Genomic DNA, 21,028 nt, shown 5'->3' on the forward strand with positions numbered 1-21,028 from the left:
CGAAACGAGCTCTCGAGCATTACGAAAAGTTTGACTTGAGTAACGAGCACCCGAGCATTTTAGTGCTCGCTCATCTCTATTGTGTACCTGATCTGGTGCAGTAAATGTCCTGTTGGAGGGGCTTTATATTGGGGAAACAGGACAGAAACTAAGAGCCAAGATGAGAGTTCATCGCCAGTCAATTGGAGAGGAAAAGATGGAATTACCTGGGGCAAAACTTTTTTGTGTTCTCGGACATAGCATAGAGCAGATAAGAGTTATCATATTGAAAAGCAACTTCAAATCACATTGTTACAGAAGAATTTTGGAGTATAAGTTTATGTTTGATACCCTCAAGAATGGAATGCACCACAGCCTGGGATTCTTGCATAAGTGGGGAACAGGAAAGGTCAGACGGAGGTCAAGATAGGTGTCCCCTTTTTGTTTTTCTCATAATAATTCAGCATTTGATTGTAAAAATGTTGCCATCCAATAGGTGGTGCTGCAGAGGTAGTATTTGCAGCTTCTTCTATGTGCAGCCTTTTCCCATCTATGTGCTTCTTCTATGTGCAGCCTTTTCCCATCTATGTGCATTAGGGAAAAGAGACATCATAAAACTTTCACATTCCTCAGCTCAGTAGACTGATTTAGTATTTATCTCTCTGCTCTGATTATCTTGTGTAATTTTAAGTCACAAATTTCTGTGTGAACATTTATTTAGATCAAGAGGGGTGTCGCTCCTTCGTTCTGCACCTGTATATTATATTTGTGTGCCATCCAAACTAGTTTCATTCATTAGCCTGACGAAGGGTCGATAGAACCCAAAAGCTTGCTGTAACATAATGTATTTTTGTTTTGGCTTGCAGAAAAATTGGCAGTTCAGCGTTATGACATGCTGTTTAAGGAGGAGGAGTAGGAGGAGGAGGAGTAATGATATCCGAGAGGGATTGACAAAGCTAATTCCTTTTTTTGTGGTGATGGAGGATGTATTTTTCTCCTGTTGCCGCGAAAAGAATCATTAGGTTCCACTGCTTTCCGTCGATGGAGAAGAGAAATCTGGGGAAATCCAGCCTTTGTTTATCTTTATGAGTGTAAGCATGTCAGCGCTGGCAGTTGACAGGCGCGTATGCTTATCCGTGATGATTCCCCCAGCTGCATTAAACACCCTCTCTGGCAAGACGCTAGTGGCAGGGAAGGCCAGCACCTCCAGGGCACACAGCGCAAGTTCGTGCCACGTGTCCAGCTTTGACACCCAATACTTTTCCCATCTATTTGCATTAGGGAAAAGAGACATCATAAAACTTTCACATTCCTCAGCTCAGTGGACTGATTTAGTATTTATCTCTCTGCTCTGATTATCTTGTGTAATTTTAAGTCACAAATTTCTGTGTGAACATTTATTTAGATCAAGAGGGGTGTCGCTCCTTCGTTCTGCACCTGTATATTATATTTGTGTGCCATCCAAACTAGTTTCATTCATTAGCCTGACGAAGGGTCGATAGAACCCAAAAGCTTGCTGTAACATAATGTATTTTTGTTAGCAATTAAAAAGTAACATATCTACAAGATTACTTGGTTTCTCGTATTGAAAACATTCACACTATTGTGATCTGGAGCATGCTGGTATATCCTAGATATGTCCTCTATATAATTATTTATATGCAGCTGGTATAACTTATACCAGCTATACATTTTTGATTACATACAGCTCATACCTTGTTACACCACATGATTGCCGCTCCCCCTTTCGTTATCAGCCACTGCCGGCTGGAACAGTCACTCAGCCAGCAGAGAAATGATATACTGCAGTTGAGATGAATCACAACTGCAGTTTCTCAGTGAAAGGGAGGAATGTGTGCCGGGGAGTCTGCAGAGTGGAAATGGCTGCCTGTTCCCTGGGTAAAGGTCCCTCCCCTCCCTGAGCACCCCCCATAGCCGGCCCATTGGCTGCGGTGGTGCCACAGTATATAGCAGAGGCTTGTGGGCCCCCATTTGTTAAGGGGCCAGATTGCAATTGCAACCTCTGCGACCTCCTAGTGGTACACCAGTGATCACAGGTACATGGTAGCTGTCAGTGTAAGGACCCTCAATCTGAATTGTCAGATGTCTTATAAACCATTCAGCAACACAGCCATCTGATATTAGATTCTACTGACAACAACTATGACAATTCTAATCGTATGTAATGTCTGGAGGAAAAAGCTCAAAAATAAATTTTTCATTTATTCTTTTTATTATTCCATTTTTTCAAAAATAGAGACCATGAAAAATAGACAATGTACAATGTTTGTGTTGCCCTAATGCAAGAGTGTTAAGAGCTATGTTGGTGATTGAATGGCTGTGATCACTAGCACACCATATGGTCAGGTTTGGTATTGGAAGAAAAATTTCAAATTGAAAGGCACAACATTTTTGGCATGTAACCTGTTAATAAACTGACAAGAGCCTTGTAGGCCTCTGAGAGCTGAAGTGATGGCTCCTACTACCCGAGTGTTCTAATACATTCACTTGGCCAAGAAGCTTTAAATTTAAACTCTCCAGCTGCTGTTTGGTGAGTATCGATGCACAAATGCAGCCATTACAGTTGTCCAGGTACTGAAAACCCTTTTTTTGATAAGGCTGCCTGTAGTAAAATAATACACAGAACTATACTTACTCCTCCACCACTGCCAGGAAACAGTGCTGCAGTCCCGCTGTGGTCCCGGTGTTTGTTGTGACAGGTACCGTTACCAGAAGCCAGGTTTCCACTGCAGCCAATCACAGGCTGCAGTATCACTGCTCATTTTCCTCACATTGGCGCTCACATCCTGAGCTCCATAATGACAGGACCTTGTTAACATGATGCTGCAGCCTCTGAATGGCTGCAGTGGTCAATTCACTTCTTGTGGTGGCAGCTGTCACAATTAATACGGTCGGAAGTCAGTTGTTCACTGCAGCTTATCAGCCATCAGTGCTCACATCCTGAGCACTATGATGCCAGGATTTCGGGAACATGACGTTGCAGTTTCTGATTGCCACTTGACTTCCAGTATCAGCAGTTGTCACAACTAATGGTGTTTATTTTTTTTTACTATGGTCAGCTCTATTGAAGGGACATCTTGTAGACAGTGAACACTTTAAATAAGGGCACCTATCAGATATAAAGTGCATCATTGGTTAAAGCCACATCTGCTCAGACGGGGAGGAGAGGGATTAGCTGCAGTCGCATTAAGTCTGTGAAACAGCTATACCTTTTTTGTGTCAAATTTGTTATAAAAATATAGCAGTTGCTCTGGAAATTATGACACATCACACTCAGTTTGGTATAATCAGAATGCTTTCCTTTATTTCACCATGCAGCAAAACTTTATGATTCTAAATCAATCTGTGTACCTATCTGCCTAGCCAATAAAGTACAAACAAGCGTGCATTAGTTCTACTTTGTCATCTTTTTTTGCTATTCGAGCGCATACTATGAAGTCAATCATTTCCTATCAAGGGTGTATCTTTTGGTTGTGTCATCTAGATAGAAGTCCGAAGCAGTTATGATAGAATACACCCATATCTTGTTTTGCAGCAAACCAGTTAATATAAAATATCTGTTTGTAGCTTTCTTAAAGATACACATACAATTTTGATCATATAAAGAAATTTAAAGCTGGAGTCAGCCTTGCTACACAATCATACATTCTCTAGCAGGGGTTGCGGTAGTTGAAGTTTCCCCTGTAATTTGGATCATGGCGAGATTCAGAAGGTTTCTCTGAGAGAGGTAATATGAGTGATGCATAATAGTTGGGTACTGATGTTAAAGATCTGAAATAGGGACTGAAGAGCTTCAAGTCAAGTGTCCTCACTGCAGACACTACACCTTAGCTGCATACCACCCCCTTCTCAAATTCCGGTCCAGGCTTACACAGAAAATCTCTGCATCCTGCATCCTCCCCTTCCTAAAATCACATAATCAAATGCATAAATTCAGGCACAATTATCACGGACAAACAACCTCCATACAGCGGAAAAATGCATCGGCTGTTACATGTACAAGGGCATTCTGGTTTGGTTTACAAATCATGTAGCAAGGCTTGTTAAAAGTTCAGCTATTGACTATAGGGCAGCTACCTTCCAATATGTGACACTGTGGAGGATTATTCCATCTCTCATTTAAATATATCTTTTTCCTAGAGAGCATTGCATGGATTTTAGGACTCCATTAACCCTTGTTCTTTCCTGTGGTGCTTTCCAAACATAGACATATTACTCCCCTGGACTCCCTGTACATAATATACAGTACATACATGTAATACTGCCTCCCTAACTTGAAGCTCTTCAGTCCCTATATTCCAATAATAGTTCAAACATGAACATATAGTAAAATGTCAACGCGTTTCCCAGAAATCCCCTATTTCTACTTTCTGCCGAAGGTGCATAAAAAATACCCTAGAACCACCAGGGCGACCGATCATCTCTGGGATTGATTCCATAACAAGCCCCCTCTCGGAATACATCGATAAGCACCTTCAAAGATATGTTATTCACTTACCATCATATATAAAGGATACAGGACATGTTTTATCTCTTTTAAAAAATATTGTATGGAAAGATACATCAATATGGGTCACACTAGATGTATGTTCCTTGTATTCTAACATCCGACATGATCTACGCCTAAGAGCAATCTCATATTTTTTGGAAAACGATCCTCTTATGCCACCAAAACAAAAAAAAAATTAATAGAAGCTTAGTTTTATTTTGAAAAATAATTATTTTACGTATAACAAGGCGTTTTATATGCAGACAAGCGGTACAGCGATGGGGACGAAATTCGCCCCCAGTTACGCTAATTTATTCATGGGATTCTTTGAAAAATACATTTTTAATGATGACAGAATTTCCTTTTACCGGCGTGTTATTGATGACATTTTATTGATTTGGGAGGGTACATTGGAAGATTTAAATACGTTTATTTTAGGTATTAATGAGAATAATTTTTATTTAAAATTTGAGCACAGTATTAATAAAACAGAAGTAGTCTTTTTGGACTTGATCATAATAGCTCACGAAGGTGATATTCAAACTCGTACATATTTTAAACCAACTGATTGTAACAGCTTTTTACATTTTTTTAGCTGCCACAAAAAAGAAGGGAAGATAAATATACCCTTCGGACAGTTTAAAAGAATACGCAGGAACTGCTCTTCAGTTGAAATGTACACCTCCCAATCACAAATGTTAAAAGAACAGTTTAAAAAGAAAGGTTACCCATCGAATCTAATAGAAACCGCATACAATAAAGCGAATATAGAACTCAATTGTACAGATACAACGATTCATAAAAAAGAAAACAAAATAGACATTCAGAAAAATATTCTATTTATTACAAAATACAATTCACAATCAAATTTGATAGAGAAAATCATGAAGAAAAATTGGGAAATCCTCATGAGAGCCCCAATATTATACAAAGAGATTCAAAATAAACCAAAAGTGATATATTGTAGAAACAAAACTCTACAAAATATACTAGCCCCTTCAAATCCCTTAAAAAAGTTTAAAGATAAAATTCACAGCAAACCAACCACTGTAGGTGTTTAGAAGTGTGGAAGAAAACGATGTAAATGCTGTGATAATATCACACAAGGAAAGAAATATTTTGTCAAAGAGAACAGAAAAATATAAAATTACATCAATTTTTGAACTGTTGCACTCGTTTTGTCATCTATCTAATAGAAAGCCTGTGTGGGCTGAAATACATTGGACGCACTATCAACACCTTAAGTTCGAGACTAGAGATGAGCGAACGTACTCGGATAAGCACTACTCGTCCGAGTAATGTCCTTTATCCGAGTACCGCTGTACTCGTCTTGAAAGATTCGGGGCGCTCCGCTGCTGACAGGTGAGTCGCAGCGGGGAGCGGGGCAGAGCGGGCGGGAGAGAAGGAGAGAAAGATCTCCCCTCCGTTCCTCCCCGCTCTCCCCTGCAGCTCGGACGAGTAGTGCTTATCCGAGTACGTTCGCTCATCTCTATTCGAGACTCAATCAGCATAGGTTCAATATCACCACAGGATACACAAAGCACAGTGTTTCACGCCATTTCTTACTCAAACACCAAAAAAATCCAAAGGATCTAACAATTACACCAATTGAACATGTTCATCCACATGATCTCGGGCTCAGCTTCACGTCTGAAATTAACCCTCATTCCATCACGTTTCTGGACCTCCGAATAGCTAAGACAACATCCGGTACCCTAGAGACAACGATTTATAGAAAACCGACTGCCACCAACAGCCTGTTACATTTTCAAAGTCATCATCCATGGACCCTTAAAAGAGGTATACCAAAAGGGCAGTTCCTAAGGGCAAGGAGAAACTGCTCAGAACCATTTGACTTTGAAACCAAAGCTGCGGATATGGTAGATTGTTTTGCATGAAGGGGGTACCCAAGCGAGATCATCGATGAGGCCCAGACCTCTGCATCTAGCAGATCTAGAAACGATCTCCTGATCAGAAAAAATCGAGAACATGAGGATGGCAAAATACGACTAATTGCCACCTATGATGAAAAATCAACCCGAATAAGAGGGGTTCTCAACAAATACTGGAGTATTCTGAGGAGGGATACCGACCTGGTGGACTGACTGCTGGAAAAACCATCAATAACATACTGGAAGGGAAGAAGCTTAAAAGACCGCCTGGTCCATAGCCATTTTGTCCCACCACCGAACGCGAGCAATTGGTTAGGTCGTTACCCAATTGCTGGATCATTCAGATGTTCGGGTTGTAAGGCCTGTCCTTTTATGATCGTATGAGGGATGCCCGGTGTGAGTCCTGCGCTTTTTTGTAGCTGTGAGACACATGCGCAGTACCCACGAGATCTCGGACCAAATCTCGCGATAATAAGCCGCTGATGCGCTCCCCCAGAAGAGAGTGAGAGATTACGTCACTCTCCAGCCTGTTAATCAAACGTCCGCCTACTAGCCACTGATTGGCGATGGTGAGTACGAGCCCCCTGCGTGAAGAGGTGGAGCCGGGCCTATTTAAACACTGACAATTTCTGAATCACTGAATCACTAGATGTAATGAGGCAGTAGTGGGAATAGCGGCTTTCATTACTTACCCATGAATAGGGCATTTCATCACATATAAATTTGTAGCATTTGAATGCTTGTGCCAGCATATGGTGATTTGGCTAAATCTATGCACTTATAATAAGATCTGCATACAGTGATCACTACGATACATCCGCAGTTTGCCAAATTCAAATATCTGTCACCAAAACACTGTTCCTTACTTAAACACATCGGAATCAGTAGGGTACTCAAGTTCTATGTTCTCAATATCAGCTCAAAGATCCTGATGAATCCACTACAGACCATAAGTAGTTGAGGAAACGCATCGATCTTAGGAGATTTATAACCAGACGGTAAGAAATTGATGTCTGGAGATCTTAGGAGATTTATTACAACAACTTGATCCATGTTCTAAGAACTGGTATCTGTGCATTGCAAAATGTGCACGGCTACATTAATATTTGTTGTTGATTGAGCAATATTTTTACTTCCAGACAGACTATTGTTCTTTTTTCCTCCAGCGTCAGTATATGTGCTGAAGGAATAGGAACTATATATTTAATTCTCTTTTTAAAAATTTTTTTCTCAAGGCCACAATTCTTCCATTCTGGGGAATTGATTGTGACTCTGTCTAACAATTGATAACATAGACCACCATGGTGGAATCAAGGTCTCTATAAGAATTATTGTGATATTGGATAAAGTTTACTTTGATACATGAATAATCACTAGAGATGAGCGAACCTACTCGGACACGCCCCTTTTTCACCCGAGAGCCGCGATTTTCGAGTACTTCCGTACTCGGGTGAAAAGATTCGGGGGGTGCCATGGGTGAGTGGGGGGTTGCAGCAGGGAGTGGGGGGGAGAGAGAGAGGGCTCCGCCACGCCTCCCCCCACCCCCCGGCGCCCCCCCCGAATCTTTTCACCTGAGTACGGAAGTACTCGAAAATCGCGGTGCTCGATTGAGTAATTACTCGAAACAAGTATATTCGCTCATCTCTAATAATCACCTATCATGTTTCAAGATGTTATAATGGCTCATAAAAAACTTTCTAAATATTAAGAAAACAAGAAAGACCCTCAGTGGTTTATACTTGACCTGTGTTATCTGTTGTGGCTTGAGTTAGTGAAAATCTCTGTCATTTACATCCGGAACATAGGTTTTCCTAGTACTATATATATTGTTACGTTTGTCGCTTAGTAGAGTGGGTTCCACGTTTTAGACATTTATAATAAGTTATTTTTTTATAAATTCTGTTAGGAGTTTCTCTCAGTGAAAGGTAACAGGATTTAAAAACATTGGTTTCTATGTGATATTCATTTAACATATAGTTTATATCGATTTTAATCTAGACAGTTAAGTTTATTATAGATAAAAATTATTCTTCCTATGACTAATACTTATATAATAAGAAATCTTTATGTTTTCCCTTTTTATGGTAAACATCAATTACTATGACTATCTTGATTTGCCGCTCAAAGTGGAGCCTCAGCGCTATCCCGGCAATTGAGATCCGAATTTCATGTGCGAACACTACGTAAATTATTAATGTAACTACGCCATATACGGATATATGCGCATCCATACGAACATTACGTAATTCTTAGCGTAGTCGCACGATTTTCGTGCCCATGCGCATTCATTCATCCTGTATATCGAGTCTCCGGTCGCAGAAGGATTACGTCAGCGCGGGATTGACCGGCGTCCCACGCCATGAACTCCGGACCTCAATTTTTGGGAAGGTAGGCAATGCTATATAAGAAAGAGATGTGCATATGTGTGTCATGCTTGAAAAAGGTGTTTATAAGAGCGCCAAAACGCGTTGCAATTTTACTATATGTTCATGTTTGAACTATTATCGGAATAAAAGCATTTTGTTAAATATTGAGGAGACCTGAAAGTTTCTTTGTTTTGGACCTGGGAACCCTTGGAAAGAGTGCGGAAGGCGATTTTTTTTCTACTCTTTTATTAATGTGATTTTAGGAGCATTGTATAGCCGAAAAGACTTCCTATACCCTGTGCTACTTTCTGTAAGGAGAAACATTACCACCTCCCCGGGACACTTAGACAAATCATCTACATATGGACAATTGTTTCTATTCTTCCTGGGTGTGGGTATTCTGTTACGATAATTCCAAGAGCACAACAGGCAATCCTGAAAGGTAAGAAAGAACTCAAGTGGAACAGCCAAAGGCCTACAGAAGACTCCAGAAACAAGATATAAACAAACTTGACATAAAATCTGTGATATAAAATGCTGTTCTAGAATGATCAATATAATCCTTACCCCAGTATCATAGAATTCTGCACTTCAGTATATAGGATTTTGTATTTATTTCAGGTCTGTAAAGAATGATGTAACATTTAGGGAAAAATATGCAGCCCAAAAGTCCAGCATTACAGGCCAGGATAGCAAATATCTCCATGGCCACCATGTATTTGCCTTTGGTGCTGAGATAAGCCGGGATCGTGGCTATCCAGACACTGCAGAACACCAGCATGCTGAAGGTGATGTACTTGGCCTCATTAAAACTGTCCGGTAATGTCCTGACTACAAAAGCTGTAATAAAACTTACAGCGGCCAGAATCCCCATATAACCCAGGACAGAGTAGAAGCAAAGATCTGACCCTTCATTACACTGAACTACCATTTGCTCTTTATAAGAGTGTGTGTCCAGCTCTTGGAAGGGGGGAGAGAAGGTCACCCAACTCATACAGAGAATAACCTGGACAGAGGAGCAGATCAGGAGCACACAATTAGGTAGCTTTACTCCAGTCCATCTTCTCCACACACTTCCAGGCTTGGTGGCTTTGAACGCAATGCAAACCATTAGTGTCTTGGCCAGCAATGAAGAAACGGATACTGAGAGTAATATTCCAGTACATATCTGGCGTAACATGCAGGTTCCATCTACAGGATGGCCGAGGAACAAGAAGACACAGAGGAAGCTCAGCAGGATGGAGACCAGAAGGACAAAGCTCAGGTTCTTGTTATTCGCTCTTACAATCGGGGTGTCCTGATATTTAATAAAAATCCCCAATATTCCTGCTGTCAGTGTAATAAGTAATATGGATCCGGATAGAACAATCACTGATATCACATCATCAGAGTAAGAGAGAAATTCTACCAGTTTGGGAATACACTGAGTCTTGTTCTCATTTGGCCACTCATGGTCTGGACATCTCCTGCACTTTTCACTGTCTATAGGAAATAAAAGCTCATAACATCACATAATATGGCAACAACAAAACATGCAGGGCTTAATAAGCATCAGTACAATACTTGGCAACCCTGTGGGCCTTTATTAAGCTCCTTGCTACCTTTGCACCCTACCGGCACCTCACAATCAAATCATGGAGAGATTGAAAGGATAATAAAGCTCCCAGCTAACAGCTTAGATGCCTCAATCAACACTGACCACAACATCTAAATCGTTAAATGCTAGCAATCACTGTTATTGCCGATTGCAGCCATTAAAATAGGGTGTCAATTATTTTAAACAGCCGGCACTTGTCAAGTATGGACTGAGCTTGGCTCCCGAGTTCATTCCATATCCTGCCATTGTAACACCCTAATACACTAACAGTTGGTATGGCCGGAGCTGGAACTATGGAACTCTGCTATAGAATAACAAGGGAGCTGGTTGTACACCACACTCTACCTTAGCTAGGAATAACTCGCTGAACACTCCTCCTCGGTGACTACGGGAACTGCAACCTCTCCTCACATACTCCTGGTTGAGTCTGCTAACTGCTCTGCGTCACTTCCTTTTATCATCTCTCTCTCTACCGGCCCACTTCCATACGGACTTGTATGTTGTTTTCCTGGGGCTCTGCACCAGTGAAATTAAATCTGACTGTCAGTCAATCAGAGGCCAGCTGACATCAATGATGAGCTCTAGCTTATATCAGAAGAGGAGACACAGGGTCTCTCCCACAGACGGCACCTCCTGTATCCATGGACAGCATACAGACAGGTGAGACAGGACAAGTGTGCTGCTAGTGTTCTGTAGTATCCGCTGGACCACTACACCATGACCTATGATATGATAGAGGCTTAAACCTTTCCAATCCAATTTCCCTGCCACCCACAAACTCCCCACCTCTTATTTAAATTGGGAGGGGAAAATGCGTTGTGGATTCCTTGCAATTATTTTATTACCATTTTCTTGTGCCATTTACTGTAACATACATATGCAGAACAGCCTTCAGCATCAGAGGGCAGTCTTGTATGCTGTTAGAAACATGTGTTTAACCTCATCTGATAAGGGAGCTATGTAGGGAAAGCCTAACGTCGGACGAGGGCCAACACTAGATTGGAAGCGGTTAATAGGATAAGAATAGCTGACCAGATACAACATAAATGACATATTTGTAAAACATTTAGATAGGAAACAGAAGAAAAAGAAGAAGAAATACTTACCAGATGTGTTTGATATTTCTCCTTCAAAACATGGTATGCACTCATAACAACAAGAACTCCTTTCCTTGAGTACATGTTTTCTACTTCCTGGTAGACAACTTTCTGTGCACCGGGCCTTTGGTATCTGGACAAAAGAGACACCATAGTCTCTTAATTCTTTTAAATTAAGAAACTTTACTCCCTACCTTAAACCCCATGGCCTTCCTTACACTTAGAATTCAGGCTGTTCTTAATAATCAAGGAAAGCTTTTTCTGATGACCTCCTTCACAGCAAAATCTTTAATTTCTCTATCCAGGACCCAATTGCTTCAAAATGTCAATCACATATTCCACAGCTTGGGAGAATTGGTTACACACCAAGTATAGTAATGAGTAAACTTTTGTAAAGTTCAGTTCCACCAGATTGAAAAGTTGCATTTGGTCCAAATTAGTTTGAACCAAACCTGAACCTCACCAATACCCCTAAAACTGGTGTATAACACTGTCTAAGAGCCATAAAAGCCCCGCATAGCACTACTAGGTCACCTAGGAGTGTATCTAATTACTTTTGAATTGTTTTAAGGCTAAGTTATTGAAGAAAGAAGAAGAAAAAGAAGAAAAAAGAAGATTAATTTTTAGAGATGAGCGAACGTACTCGTTGAGGGCTATTTCGCAATCAAGCACCGCCCCCCGAATCTTTTCGCCTGAGTAGTCAGTTACTCGAAAAAAAGCAGTGCTCGATTGCGAAATCGCCCTAAACGAGTCTGTTCGCTCATCTCTATTAATTTTCCTTCTTTTAACTTCTCCTTCTTTGTCCTTATACTTTTCCTTCTCATTTTTCTTTTATTCCTTTGTCACCTTTTTTTAAATAAAGGAAGAAGAATTTTAGTAGGTTTGGCCGAGACAACGTTTAGCAAAATTTCTGAGCCAGGCTGTAGACCTACAAGAATTGACCAAAGAATCTAAAAAAGCCAAAACTAACTAGCATAGACTTTTGTTGACACTTTGCACAAACAGCCGCCAGTACTGGTGGTGAGGAACTGTAAATGCATCACAAAAGTCAGCGGCACAGATGACGTAGCTGGAGCTACAGATGGTGTTCACTCAGTTGGTCAGATGGAAGAAGGTAGTCAATTTGCAAGTGAAAAGTATATATGAATCCTTGATTTTATTTTTCCCAACTGTAATGCATTGACTGTTGTAAGGCAACTTTTCCAGATATTTAATTGAATATTTACAACCATGTCAAATCACAATCTGCTCACTTAAAGTATACAGCACACATTTTGCAAGAGCTGGGATAAAAATAAAATGGACGATTCATATATACTGGATGTAACCTTATTATATACAGTCATTGAATCTATAAAAGGCTGTGAAACAGTCTTCTTCTTATATAAAAAGGAGCGATCTATGGGATTATCAAGTTCAAATCTATTGCATAATGTATAAAATTCAGCCTGCAGTATAATTATTTTATATATAACTATGAGTTCTACTTACAGATAAGGGGAACTACTATGGAGAACAGATTCCCTAGCTTAGCAAACCTCTATATGGACTGGTGGGATACATTCATCTTCCTAGGAGAATAGATTTGGGTGAGTCAGGTATTATGGCAGAAATCCATAGACCATATTTTCTTCATATGGGAGTAAGCGGATTTCTCCAGATATATTCCTTAGTGCACTAAGTAATGATGACTTTCATCTTTATTTCACCCCTATCATTAATACTAGTGTGACAAATTTTCTTGATTTAACTTTTTTTGTGGATTACCATTGATTACTGATTTAAAAATTACGATAAGTCAATTGACGAGCAGTTTCATTTTGATGATCAGTTGTCACTTCCCACAAAGTTATTAAATATCCTGAAGATTTAGGTTAGAAGAATAAGACAAAATTGCATGCAGACTTAAGAGTATATAGAAGAAGCAAATATTTTAGAAAGGAAAGCCAGACAAGGGCTGAAGGCCTAGGGGTAAGCCAACCTGATATGGCCTGGGGGCAGGAGAATTGAGAAAGGAGGGTGTTAGAGGCATTAGGGGCACAAAGAGCCCAGGGCAAGGTATGTTATAGGCCTCTCCGGCACTACGTGGCCACTCTCGTGGCAGCCAACAAATTGTGTCCCAACCGACCTCCCTAATTTTTTGGTATGGTAGCAGTTGAGGTGTTCTTTTTCTTCAGAGAATCAGGTGTGTGTGACTGGTGTTTGTGTGATTGTCACTTCAGCAGTGGTCTGGGAAGCTTTTGAGTTGGTAATAAATTGTGGGGGTAATTCATAGTGGCTATGTTTCCCCAAGATTTTACTATGTAAGTCTTGTACTTGGACTGTCTTACTTTGCACTCCAGCTGGATGATGTCCTAAGGAGTGGATATATATTTTAAAACAGCCATCTATGCTTGCTTTTGGTGCCTGTAAAACTGCAGGAAGCACTTTTTTTCTCAAAGTTGAAAAAACCCTTTAGGGAAGTAGTAAACAACAATCTCTGATGAAGAGAGGAGAGTGATCTAAGTGGTGCTTAGCCTTAAGAGACTGCATTGCAGGGAGAGAGAGAGCTGCCAGAGGAGTGAGGAGTCAGCTGAGAGACACGTGTGAGATGTGCCCTGTGGTGCCCCAGAATAGGGGTGCCTCCAGCACTTCAATCTCTGTCTTCTGTGGTGTGTTTATGTGTTTGTACTGTTGGATGTGATAGACTGTGTTGTTATGTCTATTGGCTCTCTCTGGGTCAATGTTAGGTCATTTGTCTGGTGTCTGTGTTATCCTAACCTTATGTGTCTTGCCAGTTACCTTGTCAGTTAACCTAAGCATGCCTAGGATTGGCTAGGTAGCTCACCCATAGCTCGGGTTTGATTATGAGTGCAACTATAAAAATGTAGAGCATGGGATGAGAGGAGGGACTTTAGATAACAGAGTAGGAGAGGTGTGTGTGTGGAACTAAAGAAGAGTTCAAGTAGAGCCTAAGAAAGCTGGGCTCAAGTCAAGCTCCATAGGCCAGAGTGGAGTCTTTTTCATTCCTGCTGGAAGAAGAATCCCAGACCGGGCAGACCCCTTGAAGCTCAGAGAAGAGAAAGTCTTTTCAAGTTATAATCCTGAAATTTGCATATGTGTTTGTTGTTAACGGCTAAACTGTTGGAATTACTGCTAATAGGAAACTATAACGTTGGAACTGGTTTTTGAAATCTTTGCAAATGTGGAGTAAACTGTATACCTTCGGTTTATGTTATAAAAGCTGGTGTGGACTCTTTATTTTTGACCAACCAGATAATTTCTACTCAGAGGTACTGGCATCACGAGAACAATTCAATTTACTCGCTATTATTACTGTTATCTCTACTTGCCACTGTGTGCAGCTGGGCCAGGCTGCTTCTAAACACTACGGTCTAGTACGGTAGAGCCACCATTGACAACCATCTTATTTCCCCACCAGCGCCCCAACAAAGGTATGCACTCGGCTGTCACAATGTGTCCTAGAGATTTTGTGCCTGTTAGAGAGTGCTAGTGGCACGAGAAAGGAAGAAACCTGAACTGAGAAGTGCGGCCTCATAATCAGAACCAACATTGCTGATAAAACAAAGCTGCAGGGACGACAGAGAGACTGCTACAGAGAGTTTACATCATCCTGCAGCTGTGTGGGGTAGCCCCAACAGATGTCCAAACACACTTCACCTATGCTAAAGTACCAATCACACTAAAGATATATGTAAGTGAGGTGGGTCCTCAGAAAAAAAATGATGTGTGCACACAGGCAGTGACTGAAGCGCAGTCCTGCCTGTTAAAATACATAAGCTCAGGCCAATGCCAGAGAAATGCATATTCATCCACCAGTTGTAGACAAGAGTTTGAATAACATTTGCATTAATTTCAGACTGTGTGCAGGTGACCTCCACTGCTGGGTTAAAACATTCAGTGGTACTACTTTGTGTTTTATTGCTACACTTTGTGATTTGTAAAAGATTGTTATTCTGCACACATTAGAGCATATATCCTTAGGTAGAGTTAGTGAGATTATCGAATATTTCTGTAATAACTTCATACTTTATCTATTAACAGAAGCTTCCATTCCTAACCTATTCCCAAAATACATTTGTTAAAATAAATATATATGTATCTTTGCAGGCCACATCATACTCTGGTTCCCGTGACACCTGTCCCTACCTGCAACAGTAGCTCAATATTTTCTTAGCTTTTTTGTGACTTTGTTCCAGAAACCAGGGGTGGTCACAGAGCTCAAACTCTGCTGATTGGACAGTGGTGGTATCTCCTTGGAAATTGCCACAAATGCCTAAAGCCCCATTTACACAAGACGAAGGTCGGGCAAACTATGCCCGACACTTGTCTCCGCTTGTACTCTCTCCCATGCTGTTGCACAGGAGCGAGTATCGTTGACTCGCAGCATGGCAGCTGGAGGAGATTTCACTCCTCGCTCTCCAGTGGCTATTTACAGTGAATGATCATCGTTCAGGATTTTATTCAGCATAAACAGTGAGCAAAAATCCTGAATGATGATCGTTCAATGTAAATAGCAGCCGTTTCATACTGAACAGCCACCGTGTTAAGTGAATGGAGAGGGGTGGGGGGGAGAAAGGAGAGAAATCTCCTCCAGCTGCCTTGCCCCTGTACTGCCGCTCTGTCAGAGAGCCAGTGACACTCGCTCTTGTATGACAGCGTAGGAGCGAGTATGTGCGGGGACAAGTGTCGGGCATTATTTGCTCGACATTCATCTTGTGTAAATGGGGCTTAAGATTAGATGATACCATTAAGGAATACTTTGGGTTAAAGCATTAGAGTTAGTTCTTGTAGATGGCAATTATTTGTTCAGATTCACTGAAGAAATGTCAAAACTTAACTCACAAAGTTTCATGATGATGATACATTACCTCATTGTTGATAGTTTTCCACTGAATTAAGCTTTCATTGATTTTAATGGCTTTTAAGCTGGGCATATGTAAAAATTCAGGTGCAATGTAGGGAACAATACTTGAGAACAATGTTTGATTTACTATAATGTGGTTATGAATTTCGTAGTTTTCTGAGATTTCTCCATTTCTCTGGAAAACCAGTTCACCAAAAAGTTCTAGATACATCAAAGTATGATATACCTTTGGAATAAAAGGGAAACAAATCTATTACCACACATTGAAACATATAAAAACAGCGAAATAGAAAAGCCTCAAGGAGTATATGGTACTTTTTCTACACAATCGTACCATTTTGCTTGCTTGACATATATGGTTTGCTGCAACAAGGGCAACCATTACCCATAGCAGCTGCTAGGGACAAATTATAGGTAAGGCACATTGGTACCTGCCCAAGGACCTGCACCACCCAACCTTCCTGATGGCAATATGGTGATCCTCTCCAGTTGAAAAGAGGTAGAGTTCTACCCTGGCTCCATAACACTCACAAACTATAGTTGAAAGAACTATTGTATTTCTTGCTTTCTTTCTTATATGTAGATTTTGTAGGATGTCAAGTGGGATAGTAGGATGTCAAGTCCATATCCCCACAATGTTCCAAGAGGCTCCTGCAACCCTAATTAATCCATTAATCCCTAGAAACAGCTATGAGAACTACCACAAGAGGGAAGCTGATGACCGAAATAATACTAGACTTTCATTCACCCAGGAAAAAGAATCTAAATAATAATAATCTTAATAATAATAATCTTCATTTATATAGCGCCAACATATTCCACAGCGCTTACAAGAGAAGACCATGGTTACATGAAGTAATCAATTGATGGAAACCGTAGGCGTGAGGGTCCTGATATGTCTTGGAGGCAGAAATGAGAGGTTTGAATTAAAGGGGCAATTATTCTGATTTAGTTAGCAGGGTAATGGGCGCTGGCTGGGTGGTAAATTAAGATGAGGGAAGCAATGTAGGGCGGGGCGGTGCTATGGAGGGCTTTGTGGATAAGGGTGGTGAGTTTAAATTGTATTATGTATTTGACAGGCAGCCAATGCAGTGACTGGCACAGGGCAGAGGCAGCTGAGTAGCGGCTGGCCAGAAAGATGAGCCTGACTGCTGCATTCAGAATAGATTGGAGAGAGGAGAGTCTGGTGCACAGGAAGCCCATCAGCAGTGAGTTGCATAACTCGAGCCAAGAGTGGATGAGGGCAACAGTAAGCGTTTTTATCGTGTCCACGCCCCACCACCTGCGCTAGCGACCCTCTTCCCTCACACCTCCTCTTCCCTCACACTATCATATCCCCAATGCTAAAGAAACTAACTCTTGACTCGACCGATGCTGCCAACTACCGACCCATCTCCAACCTCCCCTCCATCTCCAAACTACTAGAACACCTATTTTACTCCGGCCTTAAAAGCTATCTCTCAGAAAACTCTCTTCTTGACCCCCTACAGTCGGCTTCAGCTCCCTACACTCGACAGAAACTGCCCTGACTAAACTGTCAAACGACCTCCTGACGGCCAAATCGAAGGGCGACCACTCCCTACTGATCCTCCTCGATCTCTCTGCAGCATTTGACACTGTTAACCCAAAACTCCTCCTCAGTATGCTTTGCTCCATTGGACTAAAGGATATTTCTCTCTCCTGGTTCTCCTCCTACCTATCCGACGGCTCCTTCAGTGACTGCTTTGCTGGCTCTACCTCCCCTCCTCTTCCCTTTGCTGTTGAGGTCCCCCAGGGCTTGGTTCTTGGCCCTCTCCTCTTCTCCATCTACATAGCCCTATTGGACAAACCATCAGGAGATTTGGCCTTCAGTACATTCTCCATGCTGACGATACCCAGTTATACACCTCTTCCTGTGACATCACAGCAACATTCCTCCAGAACGCCACTGACTGTCTGTCCTCTGTCTCTAACACTATGTCCTCTCTCTACCTAAAACTGAACCTCTCAAAAACTGACCTTCTCCTGTTTCCACCCTCTACTAACTGACCTCATCATGACATCTCCATTTCAGTGTGTGGCACCACTATAACTCCCAGACAGCATGCCCTCTGCCTTGCCGTGGAAGGTCCACCACGACTGGAGCTGCTCTTACTGAGTGCTTCTCCATTCTGCGAAATCAAGGGTGTTAGTGGGGGACTCCGCTCTTTGACATGCGCATGCTCTAATAGGGCAAATGAACAGGGTTGCGAACAGGGGTTTACTGGACATTGAACCCACCAGGAAAAATTGCAATGGGCCAGTGCAGGTGCTGATGTATTGTGGTGGAAGTGCTCTAAGCTGAAAAACAACAAAACAGTTATACTTACCTACTTCACTCTCCCCTCATAACATTTGCAATACACACCCCACAATGCCCCAGCTCACTCACAATCACACGACAAACATGTAATTCCATCGGCCAGGCCTTGGCCACATCAACACTGAGGCAGGGAACTGGCCATAGCGTGTTACCTGGAAGTCAGACAGATTCCAGTGTAGTATGTACTGCAGAAGCCAGGAGCAATGTAGTGAGTATAACTGTTTTGTTACTTTATTGTTTATAATAGTTATTTCTACTAAATGGTATTGGGGGGAGGGGAATGAAGCCTTATTACTTAAAGAGGCATTATTTAAGGGTGCCAAGTGGGACATTTATTATTTAAGGGGGCATAAGGCACATTATTTATTAAGGCATTATTAAAGGCATTATTTATTACTTAAAGGGTCATCTCTGCTTACTGGGATCACAAGGGGCATTATTTATTAATTACTGAGGTCATGAGGGGCATTATTTATTCATTGTCTTGCCCATAAGGGACATTATTTTTTCTTTAAGGATTAGTGAGGGGCAATTATTTATTACTTAAGCGAGCTATGAGGGTTATTACTACTAAACATGGCCATGAGAGGTATTATTTATTATTTAATGGGGCCATAAATTACATTTTAAGGGAGCCGTTACTTATTATTTAATGGGGCAATAAATTTAACTATTTATTACTTAAGATGGCCATAAAGGAGTATTAGTTATTACTTAAATGGCGATAAGGAGACCACAAGGAGAATTATTACTAAATGTAGGCAGTGAAAGGCATTATTACTGTGATTGGGAAATTGAGTCAAAGTTGTCTGTATGTCAAATTCTGCAGAGACTAGTTGTGACTAAGAGGAGTCATCATGATGGTCTGGGCCAGGTGGAAAAGAAAAGTGTACAACTTCTGTCAGAGGGGACACCACCTGTGATCACTGGGTATAAAGGTACTGTAATCACTTATACAGTCTGCAGAGCATCTGCAAAGAGCTGATATCTACTTCTATATGTTCACTGTATGGAAGATAATATTGTTCTTTGTATATTTTAACAGTATGGTGGTATTATGTGATCATGATTTGGGGCATATTATTAGACCCTCATATACAGTTGTTATTGGTAATATCGATCTTTGTAGTGGTCTTTATTCAGTTGCAGTAGGATGGTATTATTCCATCAGTACATAGTTGTAAAAATAGTGATCATAGTGTGGTGGTATTATTTGGCTCAAATATAGGGGTTGTTATTGGTAATATTGACTTTTGTAGTGGTCTTTGTTTAGTAGCAGTTGTTAGGTGCACTGTTCAGACACAATCTTATGCTTCTGTGTCTGGCAAATATGGGCGTCGTCCCATTCTCTCTGTTTCCTGAGCTTATATTCACTCTCTTCCAGCACTCCTAGGGTTAATAGCTTCTGGTCTCCTGTTAAGCTGATGCTCCTTTTCCAATCACCATCCTATATAGCTGCCCTGGGCCTTTCAGACCTTGCTACAGTGTAGTTGGGAGTTTGATCCCTTCACTTCATGTCCAGCCGCTGGAGTTGTACCTGCCTGGCACTTTAAAAAAAAACCCAGAATGTTTAGGGCATGGACTGTGGGCCACAGCCAACATGTATTTCCTCTCACGTAACCTCAGCTATCCGGGGCACTGCAATGGGATTTCTTTATGTACTGTCTGTGTGTTCCTGCTAGCCACCCATGCTGTAGGTGCACACAGACTTGCCATAGCGGAGTTGTACCTGCCTGGCACTTTAAAAAAGCCCAGAATGTCTAGGGCATGGAGTGTGGGCCGCAGCCAACATGTATTTCCTCTCACGTAACCTCAGCTATCCGGGGCACTGCAATGGGATTTCTTCATGTACCGTCAGTGGGTTCCTGCTAGCCATCCATGCTGTGGGTGCACACAGACTTGCCATAGCGGAGTTGTACCTGCCTGTCCCAAAAACACCGACAGACTTGGGTAGGGTGCAGAGTGCAGATGGTTTACCCCTTGCGTTGTCGATGAGGTATCCGACACCCAAACAGAATGAGTAGTGTGTGGACACATGGAGTCCCCATTGCTATGTCGCTCGCAGCACCTTGGGCCACACAAGGTGCTTGCTGGGACAGAGGATGACCCAGGGCCCGCTCACATACTTCCCACACAGAGTATTGCTGCATTGTGGAGATGTGTAGAAGTGCTGGGCTGGCAGCGGAGTCCCCTTTATGCCCACATTTACAGCTCCTGACGGAGGTGGAAAAGGATTCGAATGAAGATCGAACGTCAATCTATTATCAATTCTCATCAGCATTGTGGGCTATCGCCCCCCCCCCCCCATCCTTTCGAAGAGGGTTGCTGCCTGGCCCTGCCAACCCTCTGCAGTGTGTGCCTCCGGTTCCTCCTCATGGC

The 21,028-nt window shown here is 41.7% G+C and overlaps 1 protein-coding gene across 1 annotated transcript in view; it reads right to left on the minus strand.

Moving 5' to 3' along the window:
• Positions 1 to 9,321: 9,321 nt before the first annotated feature.
• The window catches only part of LOC136581802 (vomeronasal type-2 receptor 26-like), a 42,834-nt gene continuing 31,127 nt past the window's right edge, over positions 9,322 to 21,028 (minus strand). The window contains exons 3-5 of the mRNA XM_066582425.1: positions 16,313 to 16,534; positions 11,451 to 11,574; positions 9,322 to 10,229 (exon numbers count right to left, since the gene is read on the minus strand). Of these exons, the coding sequence (XP_066438522.1) occupies positions 9,322 to 10,229; positions 11,451 to 11,574; positions 16,313 to 16,534 (1,254 nt within the window). The remainder of the gene's footprint in view (positions 10,230 to 11,450; positions 11,575 to 16,312; positions 16,535 to 21,028) is intronic.

This window comes from Eleutherodactylus coqui, chromosome 11, assembly GCF_035609145.1.
Source record: "Eleutherodactylus coqui strain aEleCoq1 chromosome 11, aEleCoq1.hap1, whole genome shotgun sequence".
Classification (NCBI taxonomy): Eukaryota; Metazoa; Chordata; class Amphibia; order Anura; family Eleutherodactylidae; genus Eleutherodactylus; species Eleutherodactylus coqui.